The sequence below is a fragment of the Rhinatrema bivittatum genome, chromosome 5, assembly GCF_901001135.1.
Source record: "Rhinatrema bivittatum chromosome 5, aRhiBiv1.1, whole genome shotgun sequence".
Taxonomy (NCBI): Eukaryota; Metazoa; Chordata; class Amphibia; order Gymnophiona; family Rhinatrematidae; genus Rhinatrema; species Rhinatrema bivittatum.
Window position 1 is genome coordinate 198,381,713 of NC_042619.1, and position 26,348 is coordinate 198,408,060.

Here is a 26,348-nt window from a genome sequence, read left to right on the forward strand (position 1 = left end):
TGAAGATCTTCCTACTTTTATAGATTTTATGACTTGAATAATTTCATAAGAACATGCCATACTGGGACAAACCAAGGGTCCATCAAGCTCAGCATCTTGTTTCCAACTGTGGCCAATCCAGGCCATAAGAGCCTGGCAAGTACCCAAAAACTAAGTCTGTTCCATGTTACTGTTGCTAATAATAGCAGTGGCTATTTTCTAAGTCAACTTAATAGGTAATGGACTTCTCCTCCAAGAACTTATCCAATCCTTTTTTAAACCCAGCTACACTAACTGCACTAACCACATCCTCTGGCAACAAATTCCAGGGTTTAATTGTGCGTTGAATGAAAAAGAGCTTTTTCCGATTAGTTTTAAATATGCCACATGCTAACTTCATGGAGTGCCCCCTAGTCCTTCTATTATCCAAAAAAGTAAATAACCGGTTCACGTTTACCCATTCTAGACCTCTCATGATTTTAAACATCTCTATCATATCCCCCCTTAGCCATCTCTTCTCCAAGCTGAAAAGACTAACTTCTTTAGTCTTTCCTCATAGGGGAGCTGTTCCATTCCCCTTATCATTTTGGTTGCCCTTCTCTGTACCTTCTCCATCGCAACTATATCTTTTTTGAGATGCGGCGACCAGAATTGTACACAGTATTTAAGGTGCGGTCTCACCATGGAGCGATCAGTGTCATTATGTCATTTTCCGTTTTATTCACCATTCCCTTTCTAATAATTGCCAACATTCTGTTTGCTTTTTTGATTGTTGCAGCACACTGAACCGTTGTTTTCAACGTGTTATCCACTGACACCTAGATCTCTTTCTTGGGTGGTAGCTCCTAACATGAAACCTAACATTGTGTAACCATAGCATGGGTTATTTCCTGGCGTGTAGCCAGATGGACTCAGGACAAATGGGATAGTATCCGCGTGCTAGCAGTTGGAGATGGATCTGACGTCAGCACGGGGGCGTGTATATATCCCCACAGGAAGCGCAGCTGTTCAGTAATTTCCGTCTCCAAAGCAGTTTGGAGTGCCTGCACGCTGGTTCAGCGTGCTTTCCAAGACTACTTCCATTTTTGTTTTCTTCTCTTCTAGATTCCTGGGTGCCCTCATCCACAGGATTCGGTCACACCAGGGCCTAGTTCTTCTGGTGGCCCCGGACTGGCCAAGAAGACCATGGTACGCGGACCTCAGACGCCTGCTGGCAGGGGAGCCTCTCCCCCTGCCTCCTCTCCAGGACCTTCTACGTCAAGGTCCCATTCTGCACGAGGATCCGGCTCAGTTCTCTCTTACGGTCTGGCCATTGAGAGGGCTCGACTGAAGAAAAAGGGTTACTCGGGGCCTGTGATTAATACACTCCTCCGGGCTCGCAAGTTTTCCACATCCCTCACCTACGTACGGATCTGGAGAATTTTTGAAGCATGGTGCGACTCTCATGGCACCAGTCCACATGCCGCCACTATTCCTATTGTGTTGGATTTCCTGCAGGATGGGCTTCAGAAGGGTCTCTCCCTCAGCTCCATCAAGGTTCAGGTAGCGGCACTATCGTGCTATGGGCCCAGGAGAGGTGGCAAGACTATCGCCAAGCACCCTGATGTTTCTCGTTTCCTGCAAGGCGTCAAGCATATTCGTCCGCCACTAAAGTGGCCTATACCCTTATGGAACCTTAATCTGGTTCTGGATTTCCTTGCGGGATCCACCTTCCGACCCCTTCGGGGCTTGTCTCTACGGTCTCTAACCCTGAAGCTGGTATTCCTGCTGGCCGTATGCTCCGCACGCCGCATCTCTGAACTACAAGCGCTGTCCTGCCGTGATCCCTTTCTACGTATCTCTTCGGAGTCTATCCATCTTCGGACGGTTCCCTCCTTTCTCCCTAAAGTGGTTTCACAATTTCATCTTAACCAAACCATATCCTTGCCTACCACGGTAGGTTTGAAGAAATCTGAAGAAGGCCGTTTATTACGCCATCTCGACATCGGCAGATTGCTGCCCAGGTATCTGACAATGACTCAAGACCTGCGGAAGACAGACCATCTGTTCGTCCTACACAGCGGGAAGAAGCAAGGTGAAGCGGCCTCTCGGCCCACCATTGCCCGCTGGATTAAAGACGTTGTCAGAGCCGCCTACGTGGCGGCTGGAAAGGCTCCGCCTCTACAGGTTAAGGCTCATTCTACCAGAGCCCAAGCGGCGTCTTGGGCTGAATCCCGGATGCTGTCGCCGGCGGACATCTGTAAAGCGGCGACATGGTCCTCCCTCCATACCTTTTCTCGGTTCTACCGTCTGGATGTCCAGGCCAGGGAGGACTCGGCTTTTGCGAGGGCGGTACTGCATGGTCCTCAGGCAGCCTCCCGCCCAGGCGGGGTGTAAAGCTTTGGTACATCCCATTTGTCCTGAGTCCATCTGGCTACACGCCAGGAAATGTTGAGATTACTTACCTGGTAATCTTGTTTTCCTTAGTGTAGACAGATGGACTCAGCATCCCGCCCAGCTGCCTGTGTACATGGGTTTTCACTGATTCCAGGTAAGCCTTTGACCTTTGTTTTCCTAAGAGCGTACACTCTGCCAATATCCACGCCTTCCGGTTGGGAAGGCTGGCGGTCTCCAGCCACTGTCAATCGGTCAGGGGAGGCCTGTTTTCACTTTTTTTTCTTTACCTTTCATTGAGCGTCAGTACACACATCCATAACAGCTTTTGCAAGGAAGATTACTGAACAGCTGCGCTTCCTGTGGGGATATATACACGCCCCCGTGCTGACGTCAGATCCATCTCCAACTGCTAGCACGCGGATACTATCCCATTTGTCCTGAGTCCATCTGTCTACACTAAGGAAAACAAGATTACCAGGTAAGTAATCTCAACATTTATCCCTATATGCATCACTTTGCACTTATCCACATTAAATTTCATCTGCCATTTCAATGGATGATTTTAATGATAGGTTACAAATTTGTACTAATAGGTCTGAAATTTCATTTTTGAGTTCCTTCAGAACCCTGGGGTGTATACCATCCGGTCCAGGTGATTAACTACTCTTCAGTTTGTCAGTCAGGCCTACCACATCTTCTAGGGTCACCGTGATTTGGTTCAGTCCATCTGAATCATTACCCATGAAAACCTAATCCGGTACTAGTACCTCCCCAACATCCTCTTCAGTAAACACAAAGCAAAGAAATAATTTAATCTTTCCGCGATGGCCTTATCTTCTCTAAGTGCCCCTTTAGCCCCTCGATCATCTAATGGTCCAACTGACTCCCTCACAGGCTTTCTGCTTCGATATATTTAAAAATGTTTTACTGTGAGTTTTTGCCTCTACGGCCAACTTCTTTTCAGATTCTCAGCCTGTCTTATCAGTGTCTTACATTTAACTTGCCAACGCTTATGTATTATCCTATTTTCTTCTGTTGGATCCTTCTTCCAATTTTTGAATGAAGATCTTTTGGCTAAAATAGCTTCTTTCACCTCACCTTTTAACCATGCCGGTGGTCGTTTTGCCTTCTTTCCTCCTTTCTTAATGTGTGGAATACATCTGGACTGTGCTTCTAGGATAGTATTTTTTTAACAATGACCACGCCTCTTGCACACTTTTTACCTTTTGTAGCTGCTCCTTTCAGTTTTTTTCTAATTATTTTTCTCATTTTATCAAAGTTTCCCTTTTGAAAGTTTAGCATGAGAGCCGTGGATTTGCTTACTGTCCCCCTTCCAGTCATTAATTCAAATTTGATCATATTATGATCACTATTGCCAAGCGGCCCCACCACCATTACCTCTCTCGCCAAATCATGTGCTCCACTGAGAGTTAGATCTAAAATTGCTCCCTCTTGTCGGTTCCTGAACCAATTGTTCCATAAAACTGTCATTTATTCCATCCATGAACTTTATCTCTCTAGCATGTCCCGATGATATATATACCCAGTCAGTATTGGGGTAATTGAAATCTCACATCAATACGTTGTTTAATCACTATTTTTTTTCTTCTATGTTCTGTATTTTATAGATTAATTTTATGATAGGACCATCATAACACCCATGGCATACTAGCAAATTAGCTTTATGTATTAACCGCTACGGGGTCATATGATTAAATATGACCCCGTAGCGGTTAATACATAAAGCTAATTTGCTAGTATGTCGTGGATGTTATGATGGTCCTACCATAAAATTAATCTATAAAATACAGCACATAGAAGAAAAAAATTTTTGATTACACAACTTATTGATGTGAGATATTGTGGCTGGTTGTGTATTGGGATTAACTGTTAGTATTTTCAGTTGTGCATTTAGTCTCATGCAAGATGTTTATCCTGTTGGACTCTATGCTATCCCGGACACCGCCTCCCGGATGCTCCTCTCTGTCATTGCGTTATAATTTGTACCCCAGTATAGCACTGTCCCATTGGTTGTCCTCCTTCCACCATGTCTCTGAGATGCCAATTAGATCTGTCGTCATTCACTGCTATACATTCTATACGTTTCCAGTTCTTTGATTTCTTTATTAAAAAATGATTGACGTTCCAGAAAAAGTGATGGTAAAGCTATCCTTGCTAAATTTGCATCTATCTGTATCTGGCTGGTAAAGCTCTTCATAGAACGGAGTAAAACATACTCTGATAGCAGCATTATCTGTTGCAAATTGCCCAGTTCTATCTCTTATTTTAAGAATATGATTTTGAGTATGCTTATTTTTTAATCTCCAAGCCAGAAGCTTACTGACCTCATAGAAACATAGAAATGACTGCAGAAGAAGACCAAACTGTTCATCCAGTCTGCCCAGCAAGTTTTGCACTTTTTTTTTTTCCTCATACTTATCTATTACTCTTGGCTCTTAGTAACTTTTTGGTTCTATTTCCCTTCCACCCCCACCATTAATGTAGAGAGCAGTGTTGGAACTGCATCTAAGTGAAATATCTAGCTTAATTAGTTAGGGTAGTAACCGCCGCAATAAGCAAGCTATATACCCATGCTTATTTGTTTACCCAGACTAAATAATTCAGTCCTTGTTGGTTGTTGTCTGTATATAGATCCACTTTTCTTCATTCCCCTTGCTGTTGAAGCAGAGAACTATGCTGGATATGCGTGATGTATCAGTCTTTCTCCCCTGCCGTTGAAGCAGAGAGCTATGCTGGATATGCATTGAAAGTGAAGTATCAGGCTTATTTGGTTTGGGGTAGTAACTGCCGTATCAAGCAAGCTACTCCCCACTTTTTGTGAATGCAAATCCTTTTTTCCACGTTTCCTCTTGCCGTTGAAGCTTAGAGCAATGTTTGAGTCGCATTAACCGTGTGTATGTTTATTGAATAAAGGTATTATCTCCAGGTAGTAGACGTCATTCCCGCGAGCCACCCACTCTTCATTCATGTCCTCTAGACTTTATGGATCCACAGTGTTTAACCCACGCCCTTTTGAAGTCCTTCACAGATCTGGTCTTCACCACTTCCTCCGGAAGGGCATTCCAGGCATCCACCATCCTCTCTGTGAAGAAATACTTCCTGACATTGGTTCTGAGTCTTCCTCCCTGGAGCTTCAAATCGTGACCCCTGGTTCTGCTGATTTTTTTCCGATGGAAAAGGTTTGTCGTTGTCTTTGGATCATTAAAACCTTTCAAGTATCTGAAAGTCTGTATCATATCACCTCTGCTCCTCCTTTCCTCTAGGGTGTACATATTTAGATTCTTCAATCTCTCCTCATAAGTCATTTGATGAAGACCATTCACCTTTTTGAACGCCCTTCTCTGGACCGCCTCCATCTGGTCTCTGTCTCTTTGGAGATATACGGTCTCCAGATCTGAAAACAGTACTCCAGGTGAGGCCTCACCAAGGACCTGTACAAGAGGATAATCACTTCCCTTTTCTTACTTGATATTCTTCTCTCCATGCAGCCCAGCATTCTTCTGGCTTTAGCTATCGCTTTGTCACATTGTTTCGCTGACTTCAGATCATTAGACACTATCACCCCAAGGTCTCTCTCCTGCTCCGTGTACATCAGCCTTTCTTCCCCCATCGAATACAGTTCATTCGGATTTCCACTCCCCATATGCATGACTCTGCACTTCTTGGTATTGAATCTCAGCTGTCATATCTTCGACCATTCTTCCAGCTTCCTTAAATCCCGTCTCATTCTCTCCACTCCTTCCGGCGTGTCCACTCTGTTGCAGATCTTAGTGTCATCCGCAAAAAGACAAACCTTACCTTCTATCCCGTCTGCAATGTTGCTCACAAAGATATTGAACAGGACTGGTCCCAACACCGATCCTTGCAGTACACCGCTTAAAACCACTCTCTCTTCAGAGAGAGTTCCATTTACCATCATGCATTGTCTTCTGTCCATCAACCAGTTTGCAATCCAGGCCACCACCTCGGCACTCACTCCTAAGCTTCTCATTTTATTCACCAGTCTCCTGTGCGGGACTGTATCAAAAGCTTTGTTGAAATCCAAGTAGATGACATTGAGTGCTCTTCCTTGATACAATTCCTTGGTTACCCAGTCAAAAAAGTCAATCAGATTTGTCTGACAGGATCTTCCCCTGGTGAATCCATGCTGCCTCTGGTCCATCAATTCTCCCGACTGTAGATAGTTCACTATTCTCTCTTTCAACAGTGACTCCATTACTTTTCCCACCACCGAAGTGAGGCTAACTGGTCTCTAATTACCAGCCTCTTCTGTGTTCCCACTCTTTTGAAGCGGGACCACCACCGCTCTTCTCCAATCACTCGGCACCACTCCCGTTTCTAGGGATCTATTGAACAGGTCACACAGCGGACCCGCCAGCACATCTCTGAGCTCCCTCAGTATCCTGGGATGAACTTCATCAGGCCCCATGGCTTTGTCCACTTTTAGTTTCTTCAGTTCTTCCCATACATTTTCTACTGTAAAAGGAGTTACATCTACTCCACTCCCCTCCAGTTTCTTGTTAACTAGCGACTGTCCTTCTCCAGGGTCCTCTTTAGTGAACACAGAACTGAAGTATTCGTTTATTTCTGCCATTTCTTCGTCTCTCTCCACACATTGATTCTTTCCACCTTTCAATTTCAGTATACCACTTTGAACTTTTCTCTTTTCACTGATGTATCTGAAAAATGTTTTGTCACCTCTCTTTACCTCCTTGGAAATCCTCTCTTCTGCTTGACTTTTTGCTGTCTTGATTAATTTCTTCGTCTCCCTCAGTTCTACCAGATATTCTTCTTTGTGCTCCTTTCTTTGGGATCTTTTATATTTCTTGAATGCTATTCTTTTAGCCTATATTTTGTCAGCCACCTCCTTTGAGAACCAGATAGGTTTCATTGTTACCAAATTCAAAAAAATTCCTGCTTGGCAAGATCTGATATGCAATACCCTTCGCATACAATAGATACAGATTATTCCTAGCTGTCTCCAACTTAAAAAGCATAGCTGGATCAGACATCACTTTGTGACTCCCCCACGCCATTAATTATATGCAATAACTGAACTCTCTCTCTCGCTCTTACTTTGCAAAGCTCAGGAAATCAGTTTCCCCCCGATTACTCCTTTAAGACTATCCCACAGCACAATGAGAGTAGTGCTCACTATATCATTAAAGTGTAAATATTCTTGGATATCACTTGTTACTTGATCGCAGAACTCTGTACCATTCAGTAAACTATCATTGATTCTCCAGAGCCTTTTGCCAGTGTCAGCACATGCAAGAGAGTAAGCAATCCATATAATATTGCCTATCCCAGCATTCACTACACCAGAAACCAAAATTTTACCTATTCAAAATAAATCAATTTGAGAGTATTTAAAGAAAAAAAGTAATTTTGACACGCTGGGTCAAATATTTAACACATTCTATCTATAAAATGTTTAAGCTTCAGTCTCTTAGTATCTTGTACCTAAACCCCCTCCTGAAAACTTATCTAGCTGAGGATGTCTTGTTAAATTAAAATCGGCCCCTAAGATTAGGTGCCCAACCACACTGGTAGATAAAACTTCAGTTCCCTGTACGTACCAGGATCAGTCCAGACGGTGGGTTATGTCCCCCGTCCAGCAGATGGAGTCAGAACAGAGCTCGAGGGCACCGCCTCTTATACCAGCGCACCCTCTGCTGGAGCTCAGTATCTTTCTGACTCCAGCAGATGCGAGTTGGGGAAACAGTGCTTCCCCAGTGTGACAGGATTTGAGTTTGTTTTTATTACTTTGAGTCTCTCCTGTCATTTATTTCTTTTGTCTTTAACAATTCGGATCAAGATATATAAAAAAAAACAAAAAAAAAACAGGTAAAGGGATTTTTGCCTGTCAGTAATTTTGAGGAGGCGTGCTGGTCTGTTCTGTCTCCTCCTGCAGCTTGTTTTTGTTTCTGTTCGGGTAAGTGTTTGCTTTTGTTTTCAGCTGTTCGCGCTGTGTTTGCCGGTTCAGCCGGCTCCTGCACACGTCTTCCGACAGTCCCTCGGCCCGGCGAACTCTACCTCGGGCCTGGGCGCGCCGGCAGCGGTTTTTTTCCCGCCGGCGCCCAAGGATCAGTCGGACGGGTGGCGTAGGCCTTCAGGCCCCCCCGCGGTGTTTTTTCAGTGTCGGCCCCCCCCGAGGCTTCCCCGTAGCGGCGTCCGTGTCTGATGCCGCGCCTGTCTCGTTGTGAGACCTGCGGCGAGGCAGGGTCTCATATTTCGGCAGAGGGAGTCTGCTCGCGCTGTCTCGCTGATGGGGACACTTCTGCGCACGGTGCGGGTTCGCGCCCAGAGCCCCTCTCGCCGCAGCCAGGGAAGCGCGGGCCGGCCACGTTCTCGTCAGTGGCGGGAACGGCGGCCATTTTAGATAGAGATTTTACTGAGGTACTCTCTCCGGATGCGGCGGATGCAGTTCGGGGCGTCCCCCGCCTGCACCGAGGCCCTGAAGAGGGCCCCTCAACCCGGCCACCACAAGGGGACTCTACTACTTCGACTTCACCCGGTCTTCCGTTTTTCTCGCCGGACTTCATTTTGAAGATGCACACAGCCTATCTACAGGGACTGGCGGACCCGGGGGCTGTTACCACGGGACCTCCGGCATCCAAGATCTCCAAGCTCGCGGTCCCCGTCCCCGGGCCCCTGGTTCCACCTGGCGCGGCCCCAGGGCCCTCATCTGTGCCATCCCAGCCGCTTGCGGTGGGAGGGGCTTTCCCGCCGGGCCCTGACCCCTCGGACCCTCCGGATCCTGCGCATGCTGAGGGACAAGCCGAGGGCGACGACCCGCGAGCCCTGCGCATCTTCCACAAGGAAGAGCTGGAAGATCTCTTGCAACGGACTCTACAGGAACTGGATCTGGATCCACCGCCGGACCCCCCGGCCCCTGTGGCCCCAGCGGTCGCGACATGCTCCAAGAAGGGGGATCCGGTACTGGCTGCTCTTAGGCCTAGGGCCAAGGCTTTCCCGGTCCATGAGTCCTTTCTACAGCTCCTCACCGGGGAATGGGACTTTCCGGAGGCGTCCTTGAGGGTTTCCCGGGCCATGGAGAAATTATATCCATTGCCGGAAGATTTCCTGGATCTCGTCCGGTTTCCAAAGGTGGACTCTGCGGTCTCGGCAGTGACTAAGCGAACTACGATCCCAGTCACGGGCGGCACGGCCCTACGGGACACGCAAGACCGCAAGTTGGAGACGTTCCTCAAGAAAGTTTTTGAGGTGTCGGCCTTAGGGATGCGGGCCGTCATGTGCACCTCTTTGACCCAGAGGGCCAGCCTTCTCTGGGTACAACAGCTTCTAACGTCGCAGCAGTTGCCTCCGGACGAAGCCGCTCAGGCTGACAGCCTGGAGTCTGCCATCGCTTACGGAGCGGATGCCCTATATGACCTCTTTCGCATCCTGGCTCGGTCCATGGTCTCGGTGGTGGCGGCTCGTAGACTCCTGTGGCTCCGAAATTGGGCTGCGGACACCTCCTCTAAGTCGAGCCTGGGATCCCTTCCTTTCCGGGGGAAGTTCCTCTTCGGAAATGACCTGGATCAGATCATCAAGTCTCTGGGAGAAAACTCAGTGCATCGCCTGCCCGAGGATCGGCAAAGGTCTTATCGGGGTTTTGCCTCCACCAGAACCAGGGCTCGGGCTCAACGGCGCTACAGATCTTACCGGCAGACAAGCTCTCGGACAACCTCCGGTAGACCACAGCCGTGGTCGCGCTCCTTTCGAGGCAGGAGGCCCTCGAGGGAGGGTTCAGGGCAGGGGAACACCCCCGCCAAATCTGCTCAATGATGCCAGACCGGCCCACTCCTCCTGCCCGACCATCGGGGGTCGACTCACACAGTTCGTCGAGGAGTGGGTAAAGATTACTTCAGATCAGTGGGTCCTGGACACCATTCAAGACGGCTACGCTTTGGAGTTTGTCCGCCGCCCTCGGGACAGGTTTCTCTTCTCTCCTTGCGGCTCCGACCTCAAGCGGATGGCGGTTCAACAGACACTAGATCGGCTGCAAGCCATAGAAGCTATCGTTCCCGTGCCCTTCGCAGAGGTGGGCTCGGGCCATTATTCCATCTACTTCGTAGTGCCCAAGAAAGATGGGTCATTCCGGCCCATACTGGATTTGAAGGAGGTAAACCGCTCGTTGCGGGTCAGCCGGTTCCCCATGGAGACTCTGCGGTCAGTGATTGCCGCGGTCCACCACGGCGAGTTTCTGGCGTCCCTAGATCTGACGGAGGCGTACCTGCACATCCCGATACATCGGAACCACAGGCGGTACCTACGCTTCAAAATTCTTGGTCAACACTTTCAGTTTCGGGCACTACCCTTCGGGCTCGCAACGGCCCCGCGGACGTTCACCAAGATCATGGTGGTAGTGGCGGCGGCCCTCCGGAAGGAGGGTATACTAGTGCACCCTTACCTGGACGACTGGCTGGTACGGGCAAAGTCTTTCTCTCAGGGACAGGACTCGGTGGCCAGAGTCTTGGAAGTGCTTCGCTCCCTGGGTTGGGTCGTGAACCTCCCCAAGAGTTCTCTCGTTCCATCGCAACGCCTGGATTTTCTGGGAGCAACTTTCGACACACAACTGGGCATGGTCTTCCTTCGTCCGGACAAGGCCATCTCTTTGAGGGAGCACATCCACCGCTTTGCGGCCCTGTCGGAACCCACAGCGTGGAATTATCTACAGCTTCTGGGAGTGATGGCTTCCACCATCGACATGGTGCCCTGGGCGTTTGCTCACTTGCGACCTCTGCAGGCGTCCCTCCTGTCTCGCTGGAAACCAGTGTCGCAGGAGTATCAGGTGATCCTGCCTCTCCCTCAGGCGGCTCGGGACAGTCTGAAGTGGTGGTTGGTTCCTTCTCACCTGGCCCGCGGCGTCTCGCTCGACGTTCCCACTTGGGTGGTGGTGACAACCGACGCCAGCCTCGTGGGATGGGGCGCAGTCTGCGGCCGGAGCGCCACACAGGGGATGTGGTCCCCGGAGGAGGCGAAGTGGCCGATCAATCGTCTGGAGACCAGGGCGGTGCGCTTAGCACTTCAACGGTTTCTACCGCTGGTTCGGGACAGGGAGGTGCGAATTCTCTCGGACAACGCCACCACAGTGGCTTACATCAATCGTCAAGGCGGAACGCGAAGCGAGCAGGTCTCCGCGGAAACCACGCTCCTGATGGAATGGGCGGAACTCCATCTCGCTCGTCTCGCGGCCTCCCACATCGCCGGGGTGGACAACATTCAGGCAGATTACCTCAGTCGTCAGCGCTTGGACCCCGGCGAATGGTCTCTCTCCGCCGAAGCGATGGACCTCCTGGTTCAGCGTTGGGGACCGCCACGGTTGGACTTGATGGCCACAGCTCTCAACACCAAGGCCCCGCGCTTCTTCAGTCGCAGACGGGAGCGCGGCGCGGAGGGGGTGGATGCCCTAGCGTTACCGTGGCCGGCAGGCCAGCTCCTATATGTGTTTCCCCCCTGGCCCTTGGTGGGCAAGATTCTTCGACGCATCGAAAATCACCACGGTCCTGTGATTCTCGTGGCTCCGGAATGGCCGCGGCGGCCTTGGTTTGCGGATCTGGTTCACATGGCTGTGGACGGTCCACTCCGTCTGGGTCATCTTCCACGACTACTACACCAGGGACCGGTATTTTTCGAGCAGGCGGCACTCTTTTGTCTTGCGGCCTGGCTTTTGAACGGCGCCGCCTCCGATGCCGAGGATATCCGGAAGCGGTGATCTCTACGATGCTTAGGGCTCGTAAGCCCTCGACCTCTGTTGCCTACGTGCGAGTGTGGAAGGTCTTCGAGTCCTGGTGTGTCGGTCAGGGGACCCGGCCGACGGAAGCAACGGTTCCTCTGATCCTTCAATTTTTGCAGGACGGATTGGATAAGGGTCTAGCATACAATTCTCTTCGAGTACAGGTGGCGGCCCTGAATGTTCTGGTACAGACACCGGTTTCTCTGCCCCTTCAAGCGGATATCGCTCGTTTCCTGAAGGGTGCTAAGCATCTCCGACCTCCGGTTCGAGATCCCTGTCCTTCGTGGAACCTTAATTTAGTTCTCCGGGCGCTGGTGAGTGCCCCTTTCGAGCCCCTACAGGATGCTTCCCTCAAGGACCTCACTATGAAGACGGTGTTTTTGGTCGCGATCTCTTCTGGCCGGCGCATCTCGGAGCTCCAGGCCCTCTCCTGCAGGGAACCGTACCTCCGTCTTTCGGAGGCGGGAGTTTCACTACGTACCGTACCATCTTTCCTGCCGAAGGTGGTCTCCCCCTTCCATTTGAACCAGACGGTGGAACTACCGGCGTTTCCTCCAGGAGAAGAGAGGTCTCTTCGTCTTTTGGACGTCAAACGTGTTCTGCTCCGTTATCTGGAAGCTACCAATGATTTCCGGATTTCCGATCATCTCTTTGTGCTCTGGTCGGGTCCTAAGAAGGGCTCCTCCGCATCGAAGACAACGATTGCCCGCTGGATTAAGGATGCCATTTCGGCGTCTTATATCGGAGCGGGGCGTACTCCTCCTGCGGGCGTCAGAGCTCATTCTACGCGCTCGCAGGCGGCTTCTTGGGCGGAGGCCCAGTCCGTCTCTCCACAGGAAATCTGCCGGGCAGCGACATGGAAGTCGTTGCATACCTTTGCTCGGCATTATCGGCTACACCTGCCGTCTTCGGATCCTGCGCCTTTTGGCGATCAGGTTCTCCGAGCAGGGCTCTCAAGGGCCCACCCGGTTTAGGGAAGCTTGGGTACATCCCACCGTCTGGACTGATCCTGGTACGTACAGGGAAAAGAAAATTATTCCTTACCTGCTAATTTTCGTTCCTGTAGTACCATGGATCAGTCCAGACGCCCACCACTCTGGGTTTGTGCGCTCCTGCTCGGAATCTTATGCGTCTTCTGTCTCTCTTCTTCTCTGGTTCTCTATCAGAGTTGTACAGCTCCTCACAAATTAACTGGGGCGACCTCGTTTGGGTTCGTGCCTATTCATTGTTCTTGATGTTGACTTAAGTCAGGTTTTTTGATCCAAATTGTTTTGTTATTGCTCTTTTGGGCTTTGTTATTCATGATACTGAGCTCCAGCAGAGGGTGCGCTGGTATAAGAGGCGGTGCCCTCGAGCTCTGTTCTGACTCCATCTGCTGGACGGGGGACATAACCCACCGTCTGGACTGATCCATGGTACTACAGGAACGAAAATTAGCAGGTAAGGAATAATTTTCTTTTAACATCTCAAAAAAGTACCTTGATCGAGGTTAGGAGCATAAAGGTCAAATTTGTACAAATCTCAGAATTTATTCCCAACTGGACCACAATATATCTTCCCTCAACATACCTTCTAATTTCTTTCACCTCAGTATTCATATCCTTAGAAATAAAAAAAAACAACTCCATTGTATTTCTTTTTAATAATGCATGAGGCAAAAAATGTATGTGGATAAAATGCTTTTTAAGTTGGGTTTTTTGGACTAAAAAAATAGATGCCTTCAGAAAAACAGCTTCCTTCAGCATCAATGGTCTCTTCATAGTGGAGTTCAACCTGTCAACATTTAAAGAAACAGTTCAAATCGTCGCCGACATAGGAAAAAATTAGAAGTGAGAAAGCATGCCCAACCAGGCAAATAATAAAGTCCACTAAGGTAGCTAATATCCCCTCCCAAAAGACCCAGACCCCACCTTCCCTCCCCCACTAATCTGATCAGAATCTGCATCCATCATACACCAGACCCTGTCCCACACCTCCATGAGGAATGTCGTTACAGTGGATACCGCTACAACCTGGAAAATAAATAAGTCAATAGGAAATAAAATGTTTAATTTTCCAACCAAAGTAAAACAAGAAAATGCACTACTCGGAGAATAAAGTCATTTTTGCACCAGGTGTTCCTGAACATACCGAGATCAGTCCAGACAAGTGGGTTTTATTCATCCGTACCAGCAGATGGTGGTAGAGAACAAAACTTTGGGCACTGCCACCCGCAGTCCCTCAGTATTTCTCTACCTCCAGCAGATGGGAGAGGTGCTAACCCCGCAGTCCTGACTGACTGGATATATTTTGAGGAAAATTGCGCCCCGAAGTGGCAGGTTCCTGAAGAAGGGCCATCCCTCGGGTTAAGCCGGGCGAACGGGGAGTTGGATGCCCCTGACCTGCCCCTGACCAGCTTCTGCCTGCATCTCCGGGACCGCTAGTCTTTGCGACAGCAGAGACTAGCAAAGCTGCCTGTCAGGCAGTCACTCCGGCAGGATCATGGGGAGCAGGCCTGGTAGTTAGTAGGCGGATCGGGGAATGCTACAGAGGAGGGTGGTCCCGGTCGGGCTAATTTCCTCCGTTTTTTGTACTTGTGGCTGCCCTGCCGATTGAGCCGCGCAGTTTTCAGCGCCGGCGGGAATTCCTAGAGGCAGTGCGACATCTTGAGTTTTAGTTAGCTGCCGCATGGTGCGCCTCTCTCGATCCAGGCTGCGTTGCAGCGCGGTCAGCAAGGGAATTGCCTGTATGTTTTGTATTTCGTTTTTTGGGGTTTTTTTTTTTTGGCTTGTGCGTTTGCCTTGCGGAGAATTGACAGATAAGCAGCTCAGGGAGACCCGCAGGGCCTGTGGGGGTCCGTCGGCCTTCCTTGAATGACCACCTCCTCTGAACAGAGTTGGGGGGGAGGGTGGGTCGGAGCTCAAATCGAAGCCCCTGGAGGCATGCAAGGACCGCAGCGGCGCTTGGGTCACAGGAGGGAGTGGCTATGGCCGTAGAAGCGGAGCCGGATAGTGGAGTTTCTCCCTGGGCTGAGTCTAAGGAAGATGAAGAGGTTTCCTCGGAGGCTGATTGGGATGCGGACCCAAAAGGGGGGGGTCCCCCTCTGGATCCAGGAAACTCTAAAATGGAACAGGGGACTTTGGAGGGTCCGGAGCCTGAATGTGATGATCCGCAGGTGATCCATCTCTTTGAAAGAGGAGCTTCGCCCGCTTATCCCACGGGTGTTAGAGGAATTGGGGATTAAGCTCGCGCTGGAGGATTCGGATGCAGAAGGGATTAATCTGGTTCTGGATGGACTACGGAGGCCTTCCAGCGCATTTCCAATTCCAGAGAAAATCCAAAAGTTGATCAGCTGTGAGTGAGATTCTCCTGACTCGGGTCTGCGAGTTGGCAGGGCGATGTCCAAGCTTTATCTGCTTCTGCAGGACCATTTGGATGTTCTCAAGGTCCTGAAGGTGGATGCGGCGGTTTCCAAAAAGACCACTATCCCGGTTGCTGGAGCTTACACTCTGAAGGATGTTCAGGATTGGAAGTTGGAAGTGCATCTCAAGCGGGCTTTTGAGGTTTGGGTCTCGGCCTGCGACCGGCGGTCTGTGAAAGACTAATGCAGCGGGCCTGTTTGTGTTGGATCCAGAAGCCGCAGGAGCAGTCTGCCTCCAGGACTCTTTCTCCAGCCCAGGTGGCCCGCCTGAAGGCAGGGGTTGCCTATGGCGCTGATGCCTTATACGACCTGGTGAGAACCACGGCCTGCGATATAGTGTTGGTGGTAGTGGCCAGGTGGTACTTGTGACTACGTAACTGGTCAGCGGATCTGTCATCAAAATCGCAGCTCTGTAATCTATCCTTTCAGGGAAAACTGCTGTTTGGTGAGGATCTCGATCGTCTGATAAAGTCACTGGGAGAGACGAAGGGCAATAGGCTGCCAGAGGATCGAAAGTCTGGCGGGAAGCCTTTCTCCTCTCGGCCTCGTTTTCGGGAGTCAAGGCGTTTTCGTCAGACTAGGTCCTCAGGGACTTTGTTAGCAGACCTCGCACAGACAAGAGTCCTTTCGTGGGCCTGGAAGGTCATCTAGAGGTGAATCCACCCAGGGAGCGGGTGGCAATAAGTTCTCCCAATGAGATCTGGCAGGTCCACTCCTCGTCACTGGTGATCGGGGGAAGACTGGCCCGGTTCTACGAGGAGTGGACCAAGATAACTTCCGACCGGTGGGTCTCGAGTGTGATGAGAGATGGCTACGCCTTAGAATTTTCTCATCCTCTGCGGTCGGTCTTTCTGGAGTCGCATTGTCTTTCCTGAAGCAAGCAGGCGGCTGTCCGGGAAACGCTTCAGCGGTTGTTAAGTCTGGAGGCTGTAGTACCAGTTCCAGTGTCCGAACAGGGATAAGGCAGATATTCCATCTATTTCGTGGTGCCCAAAAAGGAAGGCACTTTCCAACCTATCTCAGACCTGAAGAAAGTCAACCAGAGTTTGAAGGTACCACTTTTTGGAGGGAGACATAACACACCATAATTGCGGTGGTACGGACAGGAGAGTTTTTTGCATCCCTGGATCTCACCGAGGCTTATCTTCATATCCCCATCTGTCAGGATCACCAGACTTTCCTCAGATTCATGGTCATGGGTCAGCACTATCAGTTTCAAGTGCTTCCCTTCGGCCTGGCCACCGCCCCGTGGACCTTTACAAAGGTGATGGTGATAGCGGGCTGCCCTGAGACAGGAGGGATTGTTGGTGCACCCTTACTTGGACGATTGGCTGGTCCGGGCGAAGTCGCTGGAAGAGTGTGTGCGGTCCATGGACCGGATACGGTCTCTCCTGGAATCTCTGGGCTGGATCATCAATGTGCAGAAGTCATCTGGTCCCTTCTAGTTCCCTCGAGTACTTGGGAGCCCGGTTCGACACCCAGCAGGACAGAGTGTTTTTCACAGACGACAGGGTGAACAAGATTCAGGGGTAGATAGCTCGTCTGCTTCGTCTACCAGTGCCGAAGGTCTGGGATTATTTTCTGGTCTTGGGCTCGATGGCGTCCATGTTGGAACTGGTGCAGTGGGCGTTTGCTCATTTGCAGCCTCTGCAGAGAGCGTTGTTGTCCCGCTGGAATCCTCTGTCGCAACAATACTTTCTGCCCCTGTCTTTGACAGTCGGCCAGATACAGTCTGGCCTGGTGGATGATGGGGAGCAATCTAGAGAAGGGGATGCCTCTCGAGGTCCCAGATTGGGTGGTGGTCACCACGGATGCCAGTCTTTGGGGCTGGGGGACGGTTTGTCTGGGCAAGTCTGCTCAGAGCCTCTGGTCGACGTCAGAACAGGCGTGGTCCATCAATCGACTGGAGACAAGAGCAGTGCGCAGAGCTCTGGTGCTCGGATGGTGCACGTTTTCTTGGACAACTCGACCATGGTGGCTTACATCAACCGCCAGGGAGGAACCAAGAGTCCAGCGGTAGCTTAGGAGGCTCAGCTGTTGTTCACGTGGGCAAAGTTTCATCTCGAAGGGATCGCCGCCTCACAAGTCGCAGGAGTCGACAATGTCCAGGCGGATTACCTCATCCGTCGACAGTTGGATCCGGAGGTGTGGGAACTCTCTGAGAGCCTGGGATCTCCTCTGCGATCGGTGGGGGGACTCCTCAGTTCGATCTCATGGCAACAAGTCTCAATGCCAAGACGCAGAGGTTCAGCCATTGGAGGGAGTCTGGGGCGGTGGGGCTCGATGCCCTAATATGTCCATGGCCGACCGGTGTCCTCCTGTATGTCTTCCCTCCGTGGCCACTTATAGCGAGGGTACTCAGGCGAGTAGGGAGTCACGCGGGGTCAGTGGTGATGGTGGCTCCAGAGTGCCCTCGTCGTCCTTGGTTCTCAGACCTGCTGCATCTGACAGTGGACGGACCGCTTCGCCTGACCCACTTACCGGATCTGCTTCGTCAGGGTCCTATATTTTCTGATCGGGAGGATCACTTCTGTCTAGCGGCCTGGCTTTTGAGAGAAGGCGTTTGCGTGTGAGAGGGTATTCAGAACCAGTAATTGCTACGCTTCTCCAAGCGCTGCGCCCTTCTACCTCTTTGACCTATTCCAGGGTATGGAAGATGATTGAGACCTGGTGTGGACAACAGGGGTTGGACCCTCTTCAGGTTTTCATGTCCCATATTTTATCCTTTTTGCAGGTGGGCTTATCCAAAGGCTTGGCTCATAGTTCTCTGCGAGTCCAGGTTTCCGCTTTGGGTTGTCTCAGAGGGAGAATACAGGGGAAGGCTTTGGCTTCCCATCTGGATGTGGTGCATTTTCTGTGGGGAGTCAAGCATCTCCATCCACCCCTGCGTAGCATTTGTCCGGAATGGAACCTTAATCTTTGCAAGGAGCCTTTCGAGCCTCTGGGTCGAACGTCTTTGAAGATCCTTACTCTGAAGACAGTCTTTTTTGTAACTATCTGTTCGGTGAAGAATATCTCAGAATTGCAGGTGCTTTCGTGCTGTGATCTGTTTCTCCAGATTTTATCGGATAAGGTGTCTTTGCGAACAGTGCCGCCTTTTCTTCCTAAGGTGGTATCTGTTTTTCATGTGAACCAAACAGTGGAGTTGCCCGGGTTTCCTGATTGGGCTCGGTATCCCTCGATGGGACGAGAGTTCCATCTTTTGGATGTGAAACGAGTAGTATTGCGAAACTTGAAAGTCACTAATGCTTTCCGTCGCTCTGATCATTTGTTTGTCCTATTCGGGGGAGCAAAAAAGCACGAGAAGGCATCTAAATTCTTTGTCTCGCTGGTTGAAAGACTATTTCTGCGGCTTATGTATCCAAGGGAAGAGCAGTTCCAGTGGGCACATTCGACTCAAGCTCAGGCGATGTCTTGGGCTGAGTGTCAGTTGGTGTCTCCCCAGGAGATCTGTAGAGCCGTGGTGTTGTCCTCATTACACAATTTCACCAAACATTACTGTTTGGATGTGCGGGCCCCGGAGATGGCCCCTTTTGGGGAGAGTGTGCTTCGAGCGAGTCTTTCGGGTTCCCGCCCAGTGTAGGAGGGCTTTGGTACATCCCACTTGTCTGGACTGATCTGGGTATGTTCAGGAAAGGAAAATTGGTTCTTACCTGCTAATTTTTGTTCCTGTAATACCACAGATCAGTCCAGAGGCCTGCCCTGAGGATCTCTGCCGAAAGCTACTTGGTCTACAGCTGTATTTGTTTGCAAAGCAGAGTTGCCATTTTTGGCTACGATTTCTTGGTTTACTGTTTTAAATTGGTTATCTAGTTGGTCAGGGTTATCCATGTTAGGAGCCTCGTTCGCTCTCTAATTTACTTATCTTGGCTTGGGTATAGATTAATACTGAGGACTGCAAGTGGCACTCTCGTATATGTGGCAGAGCCCAAAGTTTTGTTCTCTACCTCCATCTGCTGGTAGGGATGAATAAAACTCACTTGTCTGGACTGATCTGTGGTATTACAAGAACGAAAATTAGCAGGTAAGAACCAATTTTCCTTTCAGGAGAAGCTATCAGAGAGAACAAAGTTGAAGAAACTTAGAACAGATTACAGTGTCCTGTGAGGAGGCAGAGCCACCCAAGTTTTGCCACACCTGCCTTCCTCCTTTTTTCACCCCCTGCCATTTAAATCATCAATTTCTGTTCTGTTAGCTTTTACCCTAATCTAGATTGTCCCTCCCATTACTATATATACTGCCTACGTTTCCTACAATCCAAGGATAATACTAGTTCTCTCTTAAGAATTCCTTTTTATTCTTAGGTGCACAGTGTTTCAAAAGTAATTTGAACTGAGCGGGAACTTAAAGCATGTGTGAGAGTACTCTTTTTTAGCAGCACTTGAACTGTCTGTATATTGCTTCAGCATGGATTTTTAAAAGCACCAGTGCTTACAGGAAAGGAAACAGTTTCCATAGCCGCCAGCACCACTCAGCCTCACAATCTTAATTGGTGTAATAGAATGGGGATTGATAGTAAGTGAAAATTCCTGTTTCCAAGTCATAATTCTAATATCTTTTGTTACTTTGGAATAGGTGTTGGCACTAAAATTGATCCAACTCTGTGCCGTGCTGACCGTATGGTGGGGCAAGTTCTTGGTGCTGTTGAAGCACTTCCTGAAATATTTACAGAGCTGGAGATCTCTTATTTTCTGCTTCGACGACTTTTAGGTGTACGCACAGAAGGAGACAAGAAGGCTGCAAAGGTGAGTTTGTTTATATAAAATTTAAAGCACACATTAATGTTGTATGGACATGAGGCATGCATTCAAGTTTTAAAAAATAAAAATAAAGCAGTAGTACTAACAAAAGTATTTTTTGCTAACCCTCTTGGCAGCTAAAATTAAATCAGCATGATTGTCCCTTTTCAGTTAGATGTTTTTCCTTCCCAGTGAGGTTATAGTGTTGAACATTTCTGAAAAATAGAAACATGATGGCAGAAAAATACCATTTCCTAGCGTGTAGCAGATGGACTCAGGACCAATGGGTATAGTGTATTCCTGATAGCAGTTGGAGACGGATCAGATTTCAATCTGACGTTAGTCCTAGTACATATACCCCTGCAGGAAGCTTAGCTCTTCAGTATTTCTCCGTCTCCTAAGTAGATAGGGACACTTCCACACACTAGAATAGTGTTAGCAATTCTAAAACAAAGAAGAAAAAAAATGTACCTCAAGAAGACGAGCCCCGCTTTCCTGCTGTGATACCTAAGGGTCCCTCCCCCAGTCGAGAATTCCTGAGGTGATTTCTAAGATCCCTCAGAGGTAAGCCTAGGTCCGGTAGCCGGCTCCCGGCATGGACTTAGCCCCTAGGGGGGCTTAGAGGCAGCAGCTGTTGAATCGAGTGCGGCGGTGAAGGTAATTCCCTCTCCCCCCCGCAGCCGGAGACCGCCCGGCATGAGACCAGGAAACGCCGAGACCAGGTAAGGTAGAAAACCTTTTCTAAGTCTCCGGTCTCCGAGGCTCGAATTGCTGCACAGATCGTCCCTTCCGGCGTCTGTAAAATCGGGTTGAGCAGCCCCGATCTGGTGCGAAGGTCCACACACATGGAGACCCTCCGGCGGGGGGATCGCTATCTTGCCCGCATGGTCGGTGGTGCCATTTCCCCCCCTTGATCGCCGTATTGTCCACACACCTGAGCCGGACGCACAACGGACTTGTGCGCACAACGGCGAGCGCATCTGTGCTGTGCGCACAGCAACGCGCACAATGGTGCCGGGCGCATAGCGGCCCTCATAAACTGCCCGAGCACATAAATAGGTCCTTGCGCACAGCAGCGCGCACATCTCGCCCAGGTGTGCAAAGTGGTAGCCTGCGCGCACTCCCCGCACGCACATCACTGGCACAACCGGCGCGCACAGACGCGATTGAGCCACTCCATGCACACACATCATGGCACCACTAGCCAAGAAAGCCACGGGACAAGCCCTCTGCCCAGCCTGCCACCTGAGAGCTGCTAACCTGAAGTGGCCTCCGCCCTAGGCCTGCAGTGCGAAGAGGCTCAGGGGGAACCTAAACAAGGCCCCCCCCCACAGTCAGTAGAGGGATCCGGATCCACCAATGACAGTACCCCAGACCTCTGTATCTCCGACTCTGCGCCTATTCAGGGGGGGCACCTCGGGGGCCCCCATTAGATTCAATATGGACCCAGGGACCTTTTCCTGGGTGGAATTCTTCAGAGGGCTGCAAACCTTTGTCCAGGCACAATCGGTACCGCCTGCGACACAGACTCAGTCTCCACCAGAAGCACAAGACCTTCCAAGCGCGCCTCATACCATAAACTTAAACCTATCCTGCACCTCAATGACTTTAGAACAGTCCTACAAGCCCTCATTTTATCTAAAATAGACTACTCAAACGCTCTACTCCTAGGTCTCCTGAAGAACAGCCTTGCCCCCCTGCAGCTGCTTCAAAATGCAGCTGCACGAATATTAACAGGCACCCGCAGAAAAGAACACATCACACCTATTCTCAAACAACTTCATTGGCTCTCCATCACAGCCAGAATTCAATTTAAAACCCTCACCCTTATACACAAAAAGCCATCCACAACCCAGACATGCTCTGGTTCTCAGACGTTTTACACATCCGTTCCTCTTCCAGACCTACCAGAACGCCCTACACCGCAACCATTCACACACCTTCTCCCAAACTCTTCCATCTAACAGCCACCAAACAATGTGCGCTATCCCTAGCTGGACCCTCTTTATGGAACACTATGCCCACCCACCTACGCCTTGAGACCTGCACTAAGAAATTCAGACAGAACCTCAAGACCTGGCTGTTCACACGAGCCTACGCATGAGCCCCCTCCTCTTATCATCACTCCTATACTCCTTCACCTTTCCGCCCCCTCTCCGCCCCTCCCTTCGCCCTCCAGGTCTATGACCGAAAACTCCCCTTCTTAAATCACTCCCTCTTGTATTTTATTGTACATAATCTATACTGTTGTATTTAACTATGTTTTGCTTTTACCTATTTGTACAGCAAAAACCTTGGTTTCCCTCCTCCAACCCCCCTTTCCCCCCCCCCCCCCCCCAGTTCTTTTATCAGTTTCAATGTAAAGCCCTGTTGGCTACTTTTTTGTTCCATGGAAACCGATGTGATGTTTTCTTAACGAATGTCGGTATACAAAAAACTTTAAATAAATAAATAAATACCTACCCAAACGCGCCCCATCCAGGCAAAAGCCTCCCCTTAGGGGACACAGACACCTCGGGGGAAGAGTCTGACTCCCTGGAGGAAGGGGAAATCCCTCCAGGGATGGAACCATACCAAACCATGATGCGATTCTTCTCCAAAGACGAGTTACCAGCTCTCGTGTGTCTGACCCTGAAGACGCTAGCCATGCCAGGCGCGAGTACCACAGCAGAGCCAAAGACAAACCCAGTTTTGGTCGGTCTCAGTCAGGCCTCATGCTATTTCCCAATGCTGCAGGCCGTACAACAACTGATTGACCTGGAATGGAATGCCCCTGAGGCCAGCTTCAAAGGAGGATGGGCCCGAGAAGCCCTATACCCCCTGGAACGCACGGCCAAAGAACTCCTACGGTTCCCAAAAGTGGACGCCATGGTCTCCGCTATCTCAAAGCGCACTACCATCCCAGTCGAAGAAGGAGAGCTGCACTCAAGGATGCCCAGGACAGACGTCAGGAATCCATCCTTAAACAGTTATTTGATGTTGCAGCAATGACCCTGCAGATTGCTTCCTGCTGCGCCGTTGTGACACGTGCCTGCTTGCTTCTCTCCAGGGACGCAGCCACTTCTGCTGAAACATTAGAACCAGCGATATCTTTCCACATGGATGCGACCTTTGACCTGGTGCGCACCTCAGCCAGGGGCATCTCCTCCATAGTGGCAGCGAGAAGGCAACTATGGCTCTGAAATTGGTCAGCCGACGCGACCTCCAAGATGAACCTCACGAGAATGCCTTTTAAAGGATCCCTCCTGTTCGGAAGCAAACTGGAGAAGTTAGCCAACAAATGGGGTGAATCCCCAGTACCTCTGTTACCGGAGGACAGGAACAAAAGAAACAGCACTCCTCTCCCCGAAGAACCAAGGGCAGAGGAGCCCAGCGTTTTAGACCGTACAAAAACAAATACCAAGCAGCTCGCCCTGCAGGCAGGGCCCAGTCCTTTCAGAACAGACACAACAAGAGGGGAGCTGGCTCGGGTTCAGGCCCCAGCCACACCCCACAATGAGAATCAACAAACCCATCCACAGGAAGAAGTCATAGGGGGTAGACTTACCCTCTTCTACCAAAGATGGGTCGAGATAACGTCTGACAAGTGGGTCCTAACCATCATTCGAGAGGGATACTATCTGGACTTCCACAGCATCCCTCCAGACAAATTTGTGAGATCATCGTGCCACTCTCTCTCCAAGAGGATGGCAGTGGAAACCACACTGACAAAACTACTCAGCCTAAAGGCAATAATCTCGGTACCCAAGCACCAACAAAATACTGGTCACTATTCCATCTATTTTATCGTCCCCAAGAAGGAGGGAACGTTCAAGTCCATCCTGGACCTCAAGACCGTCAATCGCTACCTGAGGGTACCGCACTTCCGCATGGAAACCGTACGCTCAGTCATAAGGGCAGTACAACCGGGAGAATTCCTGACTTCACTGGATCTATCCGAAGCTTATCTCCACATCCCGGTCCACCACGACCATCAGCGCTTTCTACGCTTTGATACTGGACCATCTGAGGATGCGTAATCAAGGAGACTGAACACAGGATGGGGTGTTCAAATAATAAAGTTTACTGATTCTGTTAAATGGCAAATCAGTTTCCAAGTGTGGTAATTCTGTACAAAGATTATCCTTTTACTTTCCTGTGTAAGTGTTGATTTCCTGGCTCCAGGGGTGGGTCCTGACTCACTTAATTGGGGGATGTGGTGGTTTCTCTGCTTCTGGCTGGCCCGGATGAGCAAAGGCTCCCTGGGAATTTCCCTCAGTTCTACCTGGGTTCTGCAGACTTCACAGACTTCACATCTGTCTCCTGCTTGAAGATCCTGAGAGAGGTCTTTCAAAATGCTCCCTAGATTTGTAGTTGGGGATTTTTCCTTTGTTCTTGTAGAGTGCTGTCAGGAATTGGTGACCAGGCTGCTGGACCTGGACTAGTGGTTAGAGCAGTGGGCTATGACTAGTGGTTAGAGCAGCGGGCTATGAACCAGGAGACCAGCGTTCAAGTCCTGCTGTCGCTCCTTGTGACCTTGGGCAAGTCACTTTACCCTCCATTGCCTCAGGTACAAACTTAGATTATAAGCCCTCTGGGGATAGAAAAATACATATAGTACCTGAATGTAATCCACTCTGAAGTGCTAAAAAAAAGTGTGAAAAGCAGAATATAAATCATTTAAAAGTTCAATCCAGTTACTCACCTTTGAAAGGTGTTGAGGTAGTGTGACTTGGTTTGAATAGGTACTAACATTTGTTAATCAAGAGAGCAGCGAGTCACTCTGGCTGACTAACTGAAGTTAGACTGTTTGCTAATGGCAGTGGCTATTCTCTAAGTGAACTTAATAGCAGGTAATGGACTTCTCCTCCAAGAACTTATACAATCCTTTTATAAACACCGCTATACTAACTGCACTAACCACATCCTCTGGCAACAAATTCCAGAGTTTAATTGTGCATTGAGTAAAAAAGAACTTTCTCCGATTAGTTTTAAATGTGCCTCATGCTAACTTCATGAAGTGCCCCCTAGTCTTTCTACTATCAGAAAGAGTAAATAACCGATTCACATCTACCTGTTCTAGACCTCTCATAATTTTAAACATCTCTATCATATCCCCCCTCAGCCGTCTCTTCTCCAAGCTGAAAAGTCCTAACCTCTTTAGTCTTTCCTCATAGGGGAGCTGTTCTATTCCCTTTATCATTTTGGTAGCCCTTCTCTGTACCTTCTCCATTGTATTTATATCTTTTTTGAGATGTGGCGACCAGAATTGTACACAGTATTCAAGGTGCGGTCTCACCATGGAGTGATACAGAGGCGTTATGACATTTTCCGTTTTATTCACCATTCCCTTTCTAATAATTCCCAACATTCTGTTTGCTTTTTTGACAGCCGCAGCACACTGAACCAACGATTTCAATGTGTTATCCACTATGACGCCTAGATCTCTTTCTTGGATTGTAGCACCTAATATAGAACCCAACATTGTGTAATTATAGCATGGGTTATTTTTCCCTATATGCATCACCTTGCACTTATCCCCATTAAATTTCATCTGCCATTTGGATGCCCAATTTTCCAGTCTCACAAGGTCTTCCTGCAATTTATCACAATCTGCTTGTGATTTAACTACTCTGAACAATTTTGTGTCATCTGCAAATTTGATTATCTCACTCGTCGTATTTCTTTCCAGATCATTTATAAATATATTGAAAAGTAAGGGTCCCAATACTGATCCCTGAGGCACTCCATTGTCCACTCCCTTCCACTGAGAAAATTGTCCATTTAATCCTACTCTCTGTTTCCTGTCTTTTTTAGCCAGTTTGCAATCCACAAAAGGACATCACCACCTATCCCATGACTACTTACTTTTCCTAGAAGCCTCTCATGAGGAACTTTGTCAAACGCCTTCTGAAAATCCAAGTATACTACATCTACCGGTTCACTTTTATCCACATGTTTATTAACTCCTTCAAAAAAGTGAAGCAGATTTGTGAGGCAAGACTTGCCCAGGGTAAAGCCGTGCTGACTTTGTTCCATTAAACCATGTCTTTCTATATGTTCTGTGATTTTGATGTTTAGAACACTTTCCACTATTTTTCCTGGCACTGAA

At 49.4% G+C, this 26,348-nt stretch overlaps 1 protein-coding gene across 2 annotated transcripts in view; it reads left to right on the top strand.

Moving 5' to 3' along the window:
• The window catches only part of EIF2S3 (eukaryotic translation initiation factor 2 subunit gamma), a 131,819-nt gene that overhangs the window by 83,877 nt on the left and 21,594 nt on the right, over window positions 1-26,348 (top strand). For both annotated transcript variants that reach the window (XM_029603076.1, XM_029603075.1), the window contains exon 10: window positions 20,094-20,263. In XM_029603076.1, coding sequence (XP_029458936.1) covers window positions 20,094-20,263 — 170 coding nt within the window. The remainder of the gene's footprint in view (window positions 1-20,093; window positions 20,264-26,348) is intronic.